Source organism: Gopherus evgoodei, chromosome 7, assembly GCF_007399415.2.
Source record: "Gopherus evgoodei ecotype Sinaloan lineage chromosome 7, rGopEvg1_v1.p, whole genome shotgun sequence".
NCBI lineage: Eukaryota > Metazoa > Chordata > Testudines > Testudinidae > Gopherus > Gopherus evgoodei.
In genome coordinates, this window is record NC_044328.1 from 100432421 (window position 1) to 100444978 (window position 12558).

The window sequence follows — 12558 nt, forward strand, 5'->3', positions numbered from 1 at the left end:
ACTAAGAGTCTGGGAATGCCCCAGGCAAACTTCTAGTGCCTGGGAAGTCAGGTCACACCTGTGTTTGCAACTAAACCGGCTCCAACCGAGCCCTGGTGGTAGCCCTAGCTGGCCAGCTGGGTTAGCAGGGGTGGCTGCAACACACACGCAGCACTGGCCCTAAATCCCAACTCACAGCCCTCTGCTACTCCAGCCAAGGCTCCCCTCCAGCACTGCTGTTGTCCCTCAGTCCTGACCCACGGTCCCTGCTACCCCAGCCCTGGCCTTCTCCCCCATTTCCAGCTCTTCCAGCCTCTCAATCTCAACCCAGTGGGCTGGTTGGATCTGCCCTGGGGAATTAATACTAATGACACTTAATGAAGGGCCATTTGTTTGGCCATGTCAGGCAAAGGTGGGTAAATGAGTCCCATGTGACTTGGGGGTGGGACTGACAGCTGGGTCCTCTTAAGGGGCTCAAAGTGACCTTCAGTGACCTTCAGCTCCCAAGGCCAGGAGGAGGCAAGTTCGGCTGGGCAGGTACCAGGAACGCGAACTGTGTTGGGTTAGAGCAGGTGGGCTAGGCAGTCACGATGTTCCCCAACTCTGCCTCTGACTTGCTGTGTGACCTTGGAGGCACATCTCTTCCCCTACTCTGTGCCTCGGGTTTCCTCTCTGGCCACTGGGGATCATACCTTGACCTGACTCAGGGAGTGGTCAGGGCTGGTTCCTGAGGATTCAGGGATAAATGTGTGGGCGTTGAGATCATCAGGTGTGTAGGGCAAAACGGGTCTTCCCAACTCCCAGGATGTGCCCCCCAGCAGGACCCCCCCTCTTCCCTCTAGTAGATTCCCCTGAGTGGTTTGACATGGGCGGAGTCTCCTTAGGGTCACCCGAGTCTGGAGAAGTGTGGTTAGACACTGCCCCATTTACCGGCTCCCAGGAGTCTTGCCTCCTGCCCATTAAGTGAGGCGCACAGCCCCAGTGTTGTCTAAGCTAGCCCTTATTTCCCCCTTTCCTCCTGCTATATGCCACCCCATGAACCTACTGCCACCTAAAATCATCCCCATGATCCTACAGCTCCGCACTTGCTCAATCATTTCCACCCACAGCAGGCTGAATTGTCCCCACAGGATTCCCCAGACCCCCACCCCTCAGCACCAAATTAACAGCCCTTTATTGCTCCCATCAGACCAGTGACCATGCTATGAAACCCCAGATCAGTCGCCTACTCCAATGACCCTCCAGACAAACCCCTATCCCAATGACCCCGACCAGCTCCCTACCCCCATGATCCACCAGAACAGCCCTCTTCCCCCAACGACCCTCATGATCCCACAGCCCAGCTCCCAATGATCCCCTAGACCAGTCCCCACCCCCATTTACCTCCACGATCCCCCAGACTAGCCCACTATCCTCAATGACCCCCCAAACCAGCCCTTTACTCCCATTGACCCCCATGATCCCCCAGACCAGCCCCCAATGATCCCCATGATCCCCCAGATCAGCCCCTTGTGCCAATGATCCCCCAGACCAGACCCCCATGATCCCCCAGAGTAGACCAGCCCCCAATGACCCCCATGACCCCGCAGACCAGACCTGTCCCCCTGATCCCCCAGAATAGACCAGCCCCCGATGACCCCCATTTTCCCCCAGATCAGCCCCCATGATCCCCCAGACCAGCCCCCTGCCCCAATAAGCCCCTCCTTAATTCCCTGAATGTCCCCAGCAGGTCCGTGCCCCGCCCCTCTGACTCCTCACAGCGCGGTCCCCGGTCCTCAGTCCCCAGCCCGCCGGGCGCGGCGAGGTGGGAAGTCAAGGGGAGAGCGCGTGCAGCCAGTCCCCGCCCCGTTGTTGCATATTCATGAGGCGCGGCCCCGCCCCTTCCATTTGTCAGCTGGGAGCCCAGGAGGAAGTGCGCCGCGATGTCCTTTTGTGTCCTACACTCGGAGCACAGCGCAGCGAGCCGGGCTGAGCCTGCGCCCATGGCCCGGCCGGCCCCCCGCGTCCCGGGCCACTGAGCCCCGCCCGGCCCGGACAAGCCACGCCGGGCCCCAAGGTCAGTGCGGGATCGGGGCGGGGGGGCCCCCCCACCGGCCCATGTGACTCCCGCTCCGCAGCTGGGGCTTGGGCGCGCACGGACGGGCGGACACGGAGACAGACGGACGCTGCAGGGACAGACAGTCACGGGGCGGGACTCGAGGGGACACAGTGGGAACAGGCAGACGGAGACACGAACAGACCTGCAGGGGCGCCGGGGACACATGGACAGACTTGGGGACGTGGACGCTCCTGGGACCAGACAGACAGACAGGGGGCTGCCCAGTCGGACACGGACAGACTCCCAGGAGCACAGACATGGAGCCTGACTGACAGACACGCGCACACATGGCCAGCTGGGACAGGGCGGACCACCCGGGCTCACATGGAGACTCAGGGGGTGGACTCCTGGGGAAACACAGACACCTGGACAGACATGGAGACTTGCAGGGAGGTGAGCAGCTGTATCCTGGTGCAAGAGCAGGTGTCTGTGTAAGTGACCATGTGTCAGTCACACTATCTCCTGCCAGGACATGGAATCTCATGCCCCCCTGCTGCCTGGGGCCTGATGGGCACCCTGTCCAGCCTGTATGTGTGGAGTAACTGGATGGGGGAGGGGAATGGCAGGTGTCAAACTGCCCCTGCCCCCCAAGCTCAGGGCTCCATTACCAGTCAAGCCAGAATCCTCCAGGGTGAAAGGTCACAGGCCTGAACTGACCCAAGGCCTAACCCTGAAGTGGGGATTGTGTGTACAGAAGCAGCAGAGGTGAGCTAGCCTGGGATTAGAATGAGGAGGCTGGGGAATTCTCCCCCACACTAGGAATCCAGAAACACCCACACACACACACACGGCACCTCCAGCACATGATAGGGACTGGAACCACCCACCCAGATGCTGAGTAATGTCAATTTACTGGGACTCGCTTTGACTGGGAGGCAGGACGCGGTGTCACCCCTCCCATACACACCAGCATGCGTCTGGCCTACGTTCCTATGGTCCTTTGCACCCCCTGAGGGGCGGTTAGGAAGAAAGTTTGACCCAACTTTTCTATCTCTGTTCTACAGATGGGAGGGAGGTTATTGCATGTGAGGAGGAAGAATGTAGAGGCAGGATAAAGATTGGAGTGCAGGGGGAAGGAGGGTGAATGGGTTGGGAGGGTGGGATGAAATGGGGGTACTTGGTCCCCATCTTCCCTCCAGTGTCTGTCCCAGATGTCTGGGTCCCAGTCCTCATCCCAGTCCCCAGGGGCTGGGAGTGCCTTAGGGCTCCAGGTTAGTCCCAGGTTAGTCCAGGGGGTTCGGCCGGTATGGGGGGTGCAGGGAGAAGGAGAGTGCATGGATAGTGGGGTGCAGAGCAAGGATGGAGGTTGGGGGACTGCAGAGGGGGAAGACTGCAGGAGGGTAGAGGACAGTCTTCTGTAAGCTCAATGGGGCACGATGGAGGGTCCAGGCCTCATTTCCCCTCCGCCTGCTCTTGCATAACTCCCCTGCGCCGCGGGACATTAGGAAAGAGACAAGACGGCACAAAGGGGCAAAGGTCGGGGGTGGGGGAACATGAGGACAGACAGAGTAACAGACACGGCTGACATGCCTGAAATGCTCTGGGGGACGGGGATGCCATGCATGGACATATGGGGAGCACACTCACATGGGGCTAACACACATGGACATGGCCCCTTCCTCCCCTACCCCAGCTGGATTAAAGGTGGCCTCTAGCATTCATTCCTGGCTGAGCCTATGCCATCCCAGACACCTTGGTTCCATTCCTGAGCCCAGTTTCTCCCCCTCCTCATGCGCTGGGAGTGCTGCCAGGTTAGTCCCAGTGTGAGGGAGGAGGGATGTGGGTGCTGGGCTTCCATATGTGTGTTTGCGGGGGAGGGTACAGGCCTACAGGGCTACGACTCCTCCCTGACCCCACTGGCTCCATCCGAAGAGTGCCCTGCCTGGGTCCGTAGGTGGGGAGCACAGACAATTCAGCCATGCCTCCCGTCCCCCCAATTCCAGTAGATCCCTGCTCCTCAGAGGCCCCCCCGCCCAAAAACTCCTCCAGAGCCTGGCACTGAGTCAAGCAGGGAGGGTGGGAGGTGCCCGGGGGGTGGGAGTGAGCCCTGGAGAGTATGTGTGGGGTGGGGGGTGTCAGTCCTAGTGAGTGGGGGTGGATGTGTTGGGGAGGGGGAGCTGTCTGGGCTGTGGCCTCCAGACTAATCCCTCTGCCATGACCCTTATCTGCCTCCTGCAGCCTGGGTTGACTTGAACCCTGTGGAGGGGGTAAATTCCTGTACCGGAGCTAGGGGGAGAGCAGAATTGAGGCTATTTCTGCTTCTGGATTGTTGGTACCAACTTTTGCCATCTCAGAGACACCCCCCCTTGTGTGCCCACGCACAGCTCCCCTCAAGCAAACACACACAGCTCCCCGTACCCGCCCCCAGCTGGTGATCAGAGTCTCTCTCTCTATGACCTTGAGCCTGTCACATGCCCGACCCTGAGATACTGGAGCTGGCACTGGGAGGGGGAGGGAGTGTGCTGAACATCTGGGAAGAGGCCCCTAGGTTTGGGAGGAATCCCGGGCAGGGGTGCCCAGCTCTGAGGGTCACAGCTCTGACATCAGAGCCTGCAGTATGGGACTGAATCTCCCCATGGCAGCTTTCCCAGAGCCCCCAGGGGAGCGATCGGGATGTGGAAAGGGACTTGGGTGCCTGGGATGGCAGTACAGAGCACTCGACCCTAGGGAGCTCCCACAGAGCCCTGGCAGAGTGTAAAGGACAGGGATTGGGCAGTCCAGATGGGGAGAAGTGTCTCACTCCCCCCCCATGTATCACCCCCTGCAGGCCACCCCAGCCATGTCGTCTCGGGATCACCGTGCTGAGTTCTTCATCAAGACGGAGCCAGCCTCCCCGGACAGCCTGGCCCAGCGCAGCCCAAGCGGCTCCTCCGATGCCAGTGGTCCTCCCCATGATCCCGAGCCAGGGGCACTGACCCGCCGGCGCCATGACAACAACCCTGATGAAGTCTTGCCCCGGGGCAAGTATGTGCTGAGCTCCCTGCCCAAGCGCCTGTGCCTGGTGTGCGGGGATGTGGCCTCGGGGTATCACTATGGTGTGGCCTCCTGTGAGGCCTGCAAAGCCTTCTTCAAGCGCACTATACAAGGTAACCCCCTGCCTACCCCCAGACTGGGGGGCCCCTCAGTCCTGATCCACAGCTCCTGTTATCCCAGCCCTAGGCCCCTCCTCTGCTGATTGCTGCTGCATGGGTGGGGTGGTTACTCCCTGCCTTTCAGTGCACTTGGAATTGGGTCCCAGTTTCCCAAAGGGGGCAGTCCACACCCCCTGCCCCTATGTCAGCTTTCCAAATGCTGGGGGGATTGGCTCAAGGGAGGGTGACCTCTCCAAGGAGAGAGGAGGGGGTGGCTGCCCCAGGCTCCCTGCTTATGGCCAGTTGGTGATTTTCCAGGGCAGGGCAGGGAAATTTGATTTAGCTGAAATTGTTTTATTTTTCCCTTGGGAAAATTGAGATGAAATCTCTTGAGTGGAGCCCAGTAGACTCCACCGGCCTCAATTGCTGCAGTGCCTCTTGGGAGCTGTAATTCAGATGCATTGCACTCCCCATTCTCCTGTAGGCTGGGTTTCCCAACAGGACGACATCTCCCATGATGCACCGTGGTCTCTCTTGCTAAGCCTCCCCAGAGCCTGCTAGGAGCTGTAGTGCAGGTGTTTCATGGGGTGGTTCTCCTCCCTGGGCTGGGCTATGGTCTTTCCTCTCCTCCTAGCTACGTTGTGGGAGATGTAACCCAGGAGCCTGCAGCATTAAGGGGGAGGGTTGCTTCTGCTTTGTGGGTGGGTGTGTGGCCCTGGCCTTCTACTCTCTTGGGACTACGTCCCCCGTCCCCCCAGTTCCTCATCCATCTCTCAGCGGTTTGGCCCCACCTCACTGCAAGCCCCTACTTCTCCAACCCACCACAAGCTCAGCCCCATCTCCTCTCTCCCCCAGGATTTTCCCCACCACCACTTCAGCTCATCTCCTTCCTCCGTGTTCCCCCACATCTTCGCTCTCAGATCCTGTCTCCCCCTGAACCTGGTCTCAGCCCCGTCTCACCCTGCTCTTCCCCCAGGCAGCATTGAGTACAGTTGCCCAGCCAGTAATGAATGCGAGATCACCAAGCGGCGCCGCAAAGCCTGCCAGGCCTGTCGGTTCACCAAGTGCCTGCGCGTTGGCATGCTCAAGGAAGGTATGGGGGAGTAGAGGGACACAGGGTGCAGGCTGGGGGGAGAGCACGGTGGTTGAGGGGGGATTGGCAGGGGGAATTGGGAGGGAACTTGGGGAGGGGGAAAGAGCTGGGGGAATTAGAGGGCTGCTGGCTGCTGGGGGGGGCAGTGGATGGTGAGCTGGGGGGCAGGTGTGGAAGGCAGCATATGGGAAGGTCAGGCAGCCAGGGTAATGTCAGGGGGAACCATCAGGAGAACCCTGGGGGGAAAACAGCCCCTCAGTTTCCCCCTGCTGTTACGACAGCAAATTGGTCCCCTTGGGAATAGGGGAATGGACAGGATGGGTGGGGAAGAGGGAGAGTTTTGGGGGTGCATTCTGACCCCACATCTTCTGCTCTGCCCTCTAGGGGTGCGGCTGGACCGTGTGCGAGGGGGACGCCAGAAATACAAGCGCCGCCCTGAGGTGGATGGGGCCCCATTCCCCAACACATTCACCACCCCCAGATTGCCACAGCGACCAGCAAGAACAGTGTGAGCGCAGTGGGGCTGTGGGTCAGGATTAAGAGGCAGAGTGGGGTGAAGGGGGAAGCCCAAGGCTGAGATAGCAGGGGACTATGGGTCAGGATTGTGCGGTATGGGCAGATCTGGGAGGGGGGAGGAGCCCAAGTATGATAAGGTGCTAGAGGGAGATGGGGTGCTGGGGAATCTCCTCTCACATTGCCCCCTTTCTGCAGCCCCCATTAACCCCATGGTGTCCCACCTGCTGGTGGCGGAGCCTGAGAAGCTGTATGCAATGCCTGACCCAGCGCTGCCCGATGGGCCCCTCCGTGCCACCAGCGCCCTGTGTGACCTGGCTGACCGTGAGATCGTTGTCATCATTGGCTGGGCCAAGAACATCCCAGGTGGGGTCCCACCCCCCCGCAGCATTCTTTATGACCCCCATCTCCTGCCCAGCATGTCCCCATCCCCATGTGATGCCCCTCCCCCAGCACTCCCCTGCTAATCCTGTCTCCCTCACCCCCCGCAGGTTCCTGCAAAAGGGTGCCTAGCCCTGCTCCCCTGCCCCCAGGGTTTCCACCCCCAACCTCCATCTCTGCTTCCTAATCCCTGTTCTCGTCCCAGCCCCCTAATCCTGTCTCCCTCTTCCTCCCAGCCCTGCCCGCCTGCAGGGTTGCCAGCCTGCACTGCCCCCTAACTCCCATCTCTCCCCTGCAGGGTTCCCGGCGCTGTCGCTGGCCGATCAGATGAGTGTGCTGCAGAGCGCCTGGCTGGAGGTGCTTGTGCTGGGTGTGGCCTGGCGTTCGCTCCCCTGCGAGGACGAGGTGGTCTTTGCAGAGGACTTTGCGCTGGATGAGGAAGGGGCGCGTGCAGCAGGGCTCTGGGAGCTGAGCGCCGCTCTCCTGCAGCTGGTGCGCAAGTACCGTGCCCTGCGGCTGGAGCGCGAGGAATACGTGCTGCTCAAGGCCCTGGCACTCGCCAACTCAGGTGGGTCCTGCCCTGTGGGAGCTTGGGGTGGGGGCAGTTCTCTGCACCTGGCTTTCATCTGCCCGGGCTGGGATCAGCCTCCTGCTTCCCCCCAGACTCTGCCTGCCACAGCTCCCTCCTTGACTCCCACCCCAGACTTCATTCGAGGACGTGGTAGCCATGGCCCTCCAATTTAGTGCATAGCAGTGACATGGCAGCCCCCGCCCCGCCCTCACCCTGTATGACTTCCGCCCTCCTCCCCATCCAGGTGCACATCAACATTAGCCATGCCCCCACCATGGGTCTCCCCAGACGTGGTGCACATCAGCAACCCTGGCCACGCCCCCGACTCTAACCCCCATGGTCTCCCCCTAGACTCGGTGCACATCGAGGACATGGCAGCGGTGCAGCGGCTGCGGGATGTGCTGCATGAGGCCCTGCTGGAGTATGAGGGCAGCCGACGGCCGGAGGAGCCGCGCCGGGCGGGGAAGCTGCTGCTAACGCTACCCCTGCTGCGCCAGACGGCTGCCCGTGCCCTGCACCACTTCTACGGCATCAAGCTGGGAGGGAAGGTGCCCATGCACAAGCTCTTTCTTGAGATGCTGGAAGCCATGATGGACTGAGACACACCCCCACTTCCCCCTCTCCGCCATGTGGGGGAGACAGAGGCATGGACCGGGGTGAGGGGCCTGGGGACAGACACAGACCTGGGGCAGGAAGACAGACACGTAGATGTGGGAGAAGGGCAGGGTGGAATGGGGACAGACATGCTGGAGAGATACAAATGGGAGGAATAGCGATGGGCGGGGGTTGGGACAGACACATGGACACTGGGGCAACAGGTGCTGGGGGGACAGACAGACCCTCTGGCTGGGGAATGGGGGGGGGAATGCATGGAGACAGTAAGGCAGATAGTGGAAGGGGAGGATTGGACTGATGTGGCTGGGAGGAACTGCAGCATGGCCACAGGGCTGGGGGATGGGCATGCTGGAGACGGACTGGGGGAGACTGGTGGGAGGGGACAGACTGACATGGGGACCCAGCCCCCCAGATGCACTGGAAGCCATAGTCTAACTTATTAGCTGGGGAGGGGGGGATTTAGTGGCTGGGGAAGAAGCACCAGGGCCCCCCATCGAAGCCATAATGGACCTGACCAGCACAAAGCTGGACTGCAGGGGGGAGCATGTTAATCCCACATGCACAGACCTAGCCTGGGGGGTCCCTGCTTGTCCCTGGCTCAGAGCAGGGGAAACCCCAGCTGAGGGGTGCTTGTCCAGCAGCCAGTGTATGCTGGGGCCATAGGTAGCTTGGCACTGGAGGGGTCAGTTAGGTCAGGAGGGCAGTAGCAGGGGCAGCAGATTCTCTCTGAAGGGGGGGCCCTCCTAGGGACACCACCCATGGCAGGTGTCCCCCTCCTCACTTGAGTCTCTGAACTCTGCTTGGGGGAGAATAATCCCCCATCCCAAAGTGGGACCCCCTGAGGCCTCCCAGCCCCTGCCCCTGAGTGGGGTGAGGGGTTTACAATATCCCTTCAAGCAATAAATGAACAAACTATGTATGCACTTGGCTGGGGGAGGGGAACCCCATGAGGGTCCCTTGGCTCAGGGCTGGGAGATCCCTGTAGTGGGGATACCTTAGATGAGGATTGTGGGGGGTCCCCTATAATTCAGAGGAGGGGAGTGTGTGGGAGTCTCTTAGATTGGACGGGGGTATATTCTTCTCTCCTGGAAAGGGAATTGAGATTTGGAGGGTGGTAAGCCCACACTTTGCTTTGAAATATGGGGGAGGATGCTGGAGCCAAGGCCTTCCAGTGGGGTTTTTCAGGGAAAATCCAGTGGGGTGAGGAGAATTTGGCAGCAGGGTCTGGGAACCTCCATTAAGTGCTGGTCTCTTCCCCTCCCCACCCCCAAGTCCCAGGATGGTGGAGAGTCTGGAGGGGGTGGGGGTCTGAGAGGGAGCCCCTGCTGTAGTTGGGTCCTTGTGGTGGGAGGAGGGGTTGGCTGAGACAGAAGGCTGGAATTGTGGGCGCGGGAGCACAGCACTGTGATAGGGTAGCTGCACAGATAGGAAGAGGGTTGCAAAGGTTTGGCCATATTGCGGGGAGGGGGGTCCCTCGGGATGGGAACAGAGGCCAGTATCCCCTCCACTCACCTCAAATTTCCCCTTGCCCATCTGCCCCCCATAGCAATAAGCCCCCCCTTCTCCTTGGGGTGGGGGGTGTGGATGCTGAGAAACATGTACATAGCAATATATCAGACTGTATATTTGTTGCAGGATAATAGGTGACCCCTTCATCTCTGCTCCCCTCAGAGGGGTGCACCCTCAGTCCTCCCATTTCTATAATGAGTGGGGTGACATGGAGGGGGTTTGTATTAAATTATGTATGTGTATATATTATAAATACCTCTATTTTGTGTATAGGTGCTATACACACACATACATAGAGCTATATTCCAGAGCCAGATTAAACCATGGAGATCTCAGCCTGTGTCCAGAGTCTTCCTTCCTAGCAGTTAAGAAGGAACAAGAGCATTGTCTTGTTCTGTGTTTGTGCAGCACTGGGCCTAGTGGCAGCCTTGATCTTGCCTGGGGGACTGAGCAGTGCCTGGCCCAATGAGGGACCTGCCTCAGGATTAGGTCTCCTAGGTACTACTGCAATCTAAATATGAGGAAAGTGAGTACGGTGCAAGGTGTGGCAGGCCAATGTTCAGCTAGACCACAAGAGCTAACTGGGGATCAGGACTGGACTAGAACAGAAGGGCACCAGCACAAGCGTGGTTGCGGGTAGCCCAGGGCTAGGATATCAGCGTACTGCAGGTTGTGATTGAGGGGCACGAGCAGGAGAGGGGGGAAACAGGTAATGGACGACATGCCCCATGCCAGGTTCCACCTCACAATTTTATTTATACACAAACCAAATGAACACAGAATGTCTTCTACTCCCTGTGGAACCCCCCCCACCCCCTGCCACACCCTCCCAGCCCAGGGACTCCCTCCCCCACCCCTATTCCCATCTTGGCCACTCTGGCCCTTCACGTCTCCTCCTCACTCAGCAGCATGTTGGGGATGCCCTTGGTGATGGGGAACTCCCGGCCAGAATCAGGGCACTTCAAGATCCCCTCCATCACCTCCACCTATGCAGGGGAGAAGAAACACAGGTCAGCTGCAGCCTAAAGACAAAGGGATGGGCTGTGCCCCGGCCCTGCCCCGTAATGCTGTCAGGGAGGGGTGGAACTTCCCCAGAGCACCAGCCCTCCCTTCTTGATTTTATTATTTTGCTGCAGTCACAACTCCCCCATTATGATTCTTAGCAGCTGGGGAGGGGGCAGGATGAGCCACAGAAGCAAAAGGATGCTGGGCGCCCAGTGCCAGGGCATCTGCTGGACTCTCTACCCCCCAAGTGTGGATTCCAAGAGGCAGCTAGAGCAGGGGGAGAATCCCCCAATGTCTACAATTGGAACAGGGGCAGCAAGAGGTCCCCCACCCTGGGGGATCCCCAGTGCCTCTGTGGGCTGAGAAATCCCTGGTGTCTCAGCCAGGCCAGGAAAGGACCTGTGTTTGTAACATGGGCCCTTGTCATACAACCTCAGCCACGGGTTTGTGGTGCCTGGGAGATAGTGCCCAGTACAACCAAAGAACAGGTGGGAGTTTGTGGATGTGGATTGGGGGGAGGGGGTGTTTCTCACCTCCAGCAGCACGTGATGCACCTTCCTCAGGAAGTCCTCATTGTTCTCGTACTCAGGGGGCAGCTCGTGGGGCAGGTCCGACAGATGGCCCAGCTGTAGGGAGAGAGAGATGAATGTCAGTGCTGACCCCAGAAGACAGACTTTGGTCTGATTGACCCAAACGCTCCCCAAAGCCACTTCCCTCTCCACTCTCCACCCCAAGGCTGCTGTGCCAATCCATGCTGCCCATCTCCTGCCATGACAGCACTCTGGGCAGGAGGCTGGCCCCTGTCTGTGTCTGGCGTCCCCAGCACCTAGGGTGAGCCCCTCCCCATGCAAAACTCCACCCAGCCATGCCCTGGACGGGGCCAGCCCCTGCCCCCATACTCACGCTCTCCGCAGCCTCCACCAGGGCCCCCCACTCCACCTTGGGGATCATCCGCGCCACGAACTCCTGGTTGAAATCCACGTTATTCACTTTCACCTCGGTGGCCTGCGGGGAGGGAGAGGGTCAGTCCGGTTAGGCACGGCGGGGGCGGGAGGCATCACCCCCATCGGGGGAGAAATCAGCCCTGGGGCCCCCCGACCCAGCGCTGGGGCAGCCCAGGGGGCAGGGATACGTGGCCCTCTGGTTGCGGGGGGGCGGGGGCGATCCCTGTTACCTGAATTCGGAGCGGGAAACCCCCCCCGGGCCGCACCCCCCGCACGTGCGAGGTCAGCATGTTGTGCGTCAGCAGCTTCATCCTCGCGCTGCTCCCGGTGTCGCGGCACACGCGGGGAACCGGTGAGAAGCCAATACTCGCCTACTTCCGGTTCAATCGCACCCCTCCAAACACTACTTCCGGCTGGAACGTACTATTCAAAAGGTTCCGGCGGCTGAAAGGGAAACACGGACCCGAACCTGAGGGTTCCGGGGAGATCCGGAGACAGGGTGCCGGTCCCCGGGCTCCCGGCTGCTCCCCATGGTGCCGCCGCCCTGATGGGGAGGAGAGAATAATTAGACGCGAAATTAAGGGGTTAAAAATGCAAATAGTGTTCAAATCGCATGCAGATTATATTTAAATTAAGAAATTAATATGTGCAAAAAGCAGGAGAAAAACACTCAGATTAATCACAAATTATATGTAAATTGTATGCAAATTCAGCGTGGAAACCACTTGCAGTGTCGCCCTCCCAATCAAAAGCAATCTGCACGCAATGTGCAAACCGGA

General features: G+C 59.6%; 2 protein-coding genes across 2 annotated transcripts; one reads left to right on the plus strand and one right to left on the minus strand.

Moving 5' to 3' along the window:
* The first annotated feature begins 2165 nt into the window (after positions 1–2165).
* Positions 2166–10165, plus strand: ESRRA (estrogen related receptor alpha). Its single transcript, XM_030570806.1, is given in 8 exon segments — positions 2166–2470; positions 4845–5163; positions 6125–6241; positions 6626–6712; positions 6715–6747; positions 6953–7120; positions 7434–7703; positions 8058–10165. Coding segments are annotated over 8 exon segments (1311 nt in total). The 5' UTR covers positions 2166–2401; the 3' UTR covers positions 8306–10165.
* A 396-nt stretch (positions 10166–10561) lies between these two features.
* Positions 10562–12306, minus strand: TRMT112 (tRNA methyltransferase subunit 11-2). Its single transcript, XM_030570805.1, has 4 exons — positions 12010–12306; positions 11739–11840; positions 11369–11461; positions 10562–10816 (listed from the first exon to the last, which is right to left on the minus strand). Exons 1-4 carry the CDS (start codon positions 12088–12090, stop codon positions 10715–10717), a joined length of 378 nt encoding a protein of 125 aa, XP_030426665.1. The 5' UTR covers positions 12091–12306; the 3' UTR covers positions 10562–10714.
* Between the last annotated feature and the right edge of the window lie 252 nt (positions 12307–12558).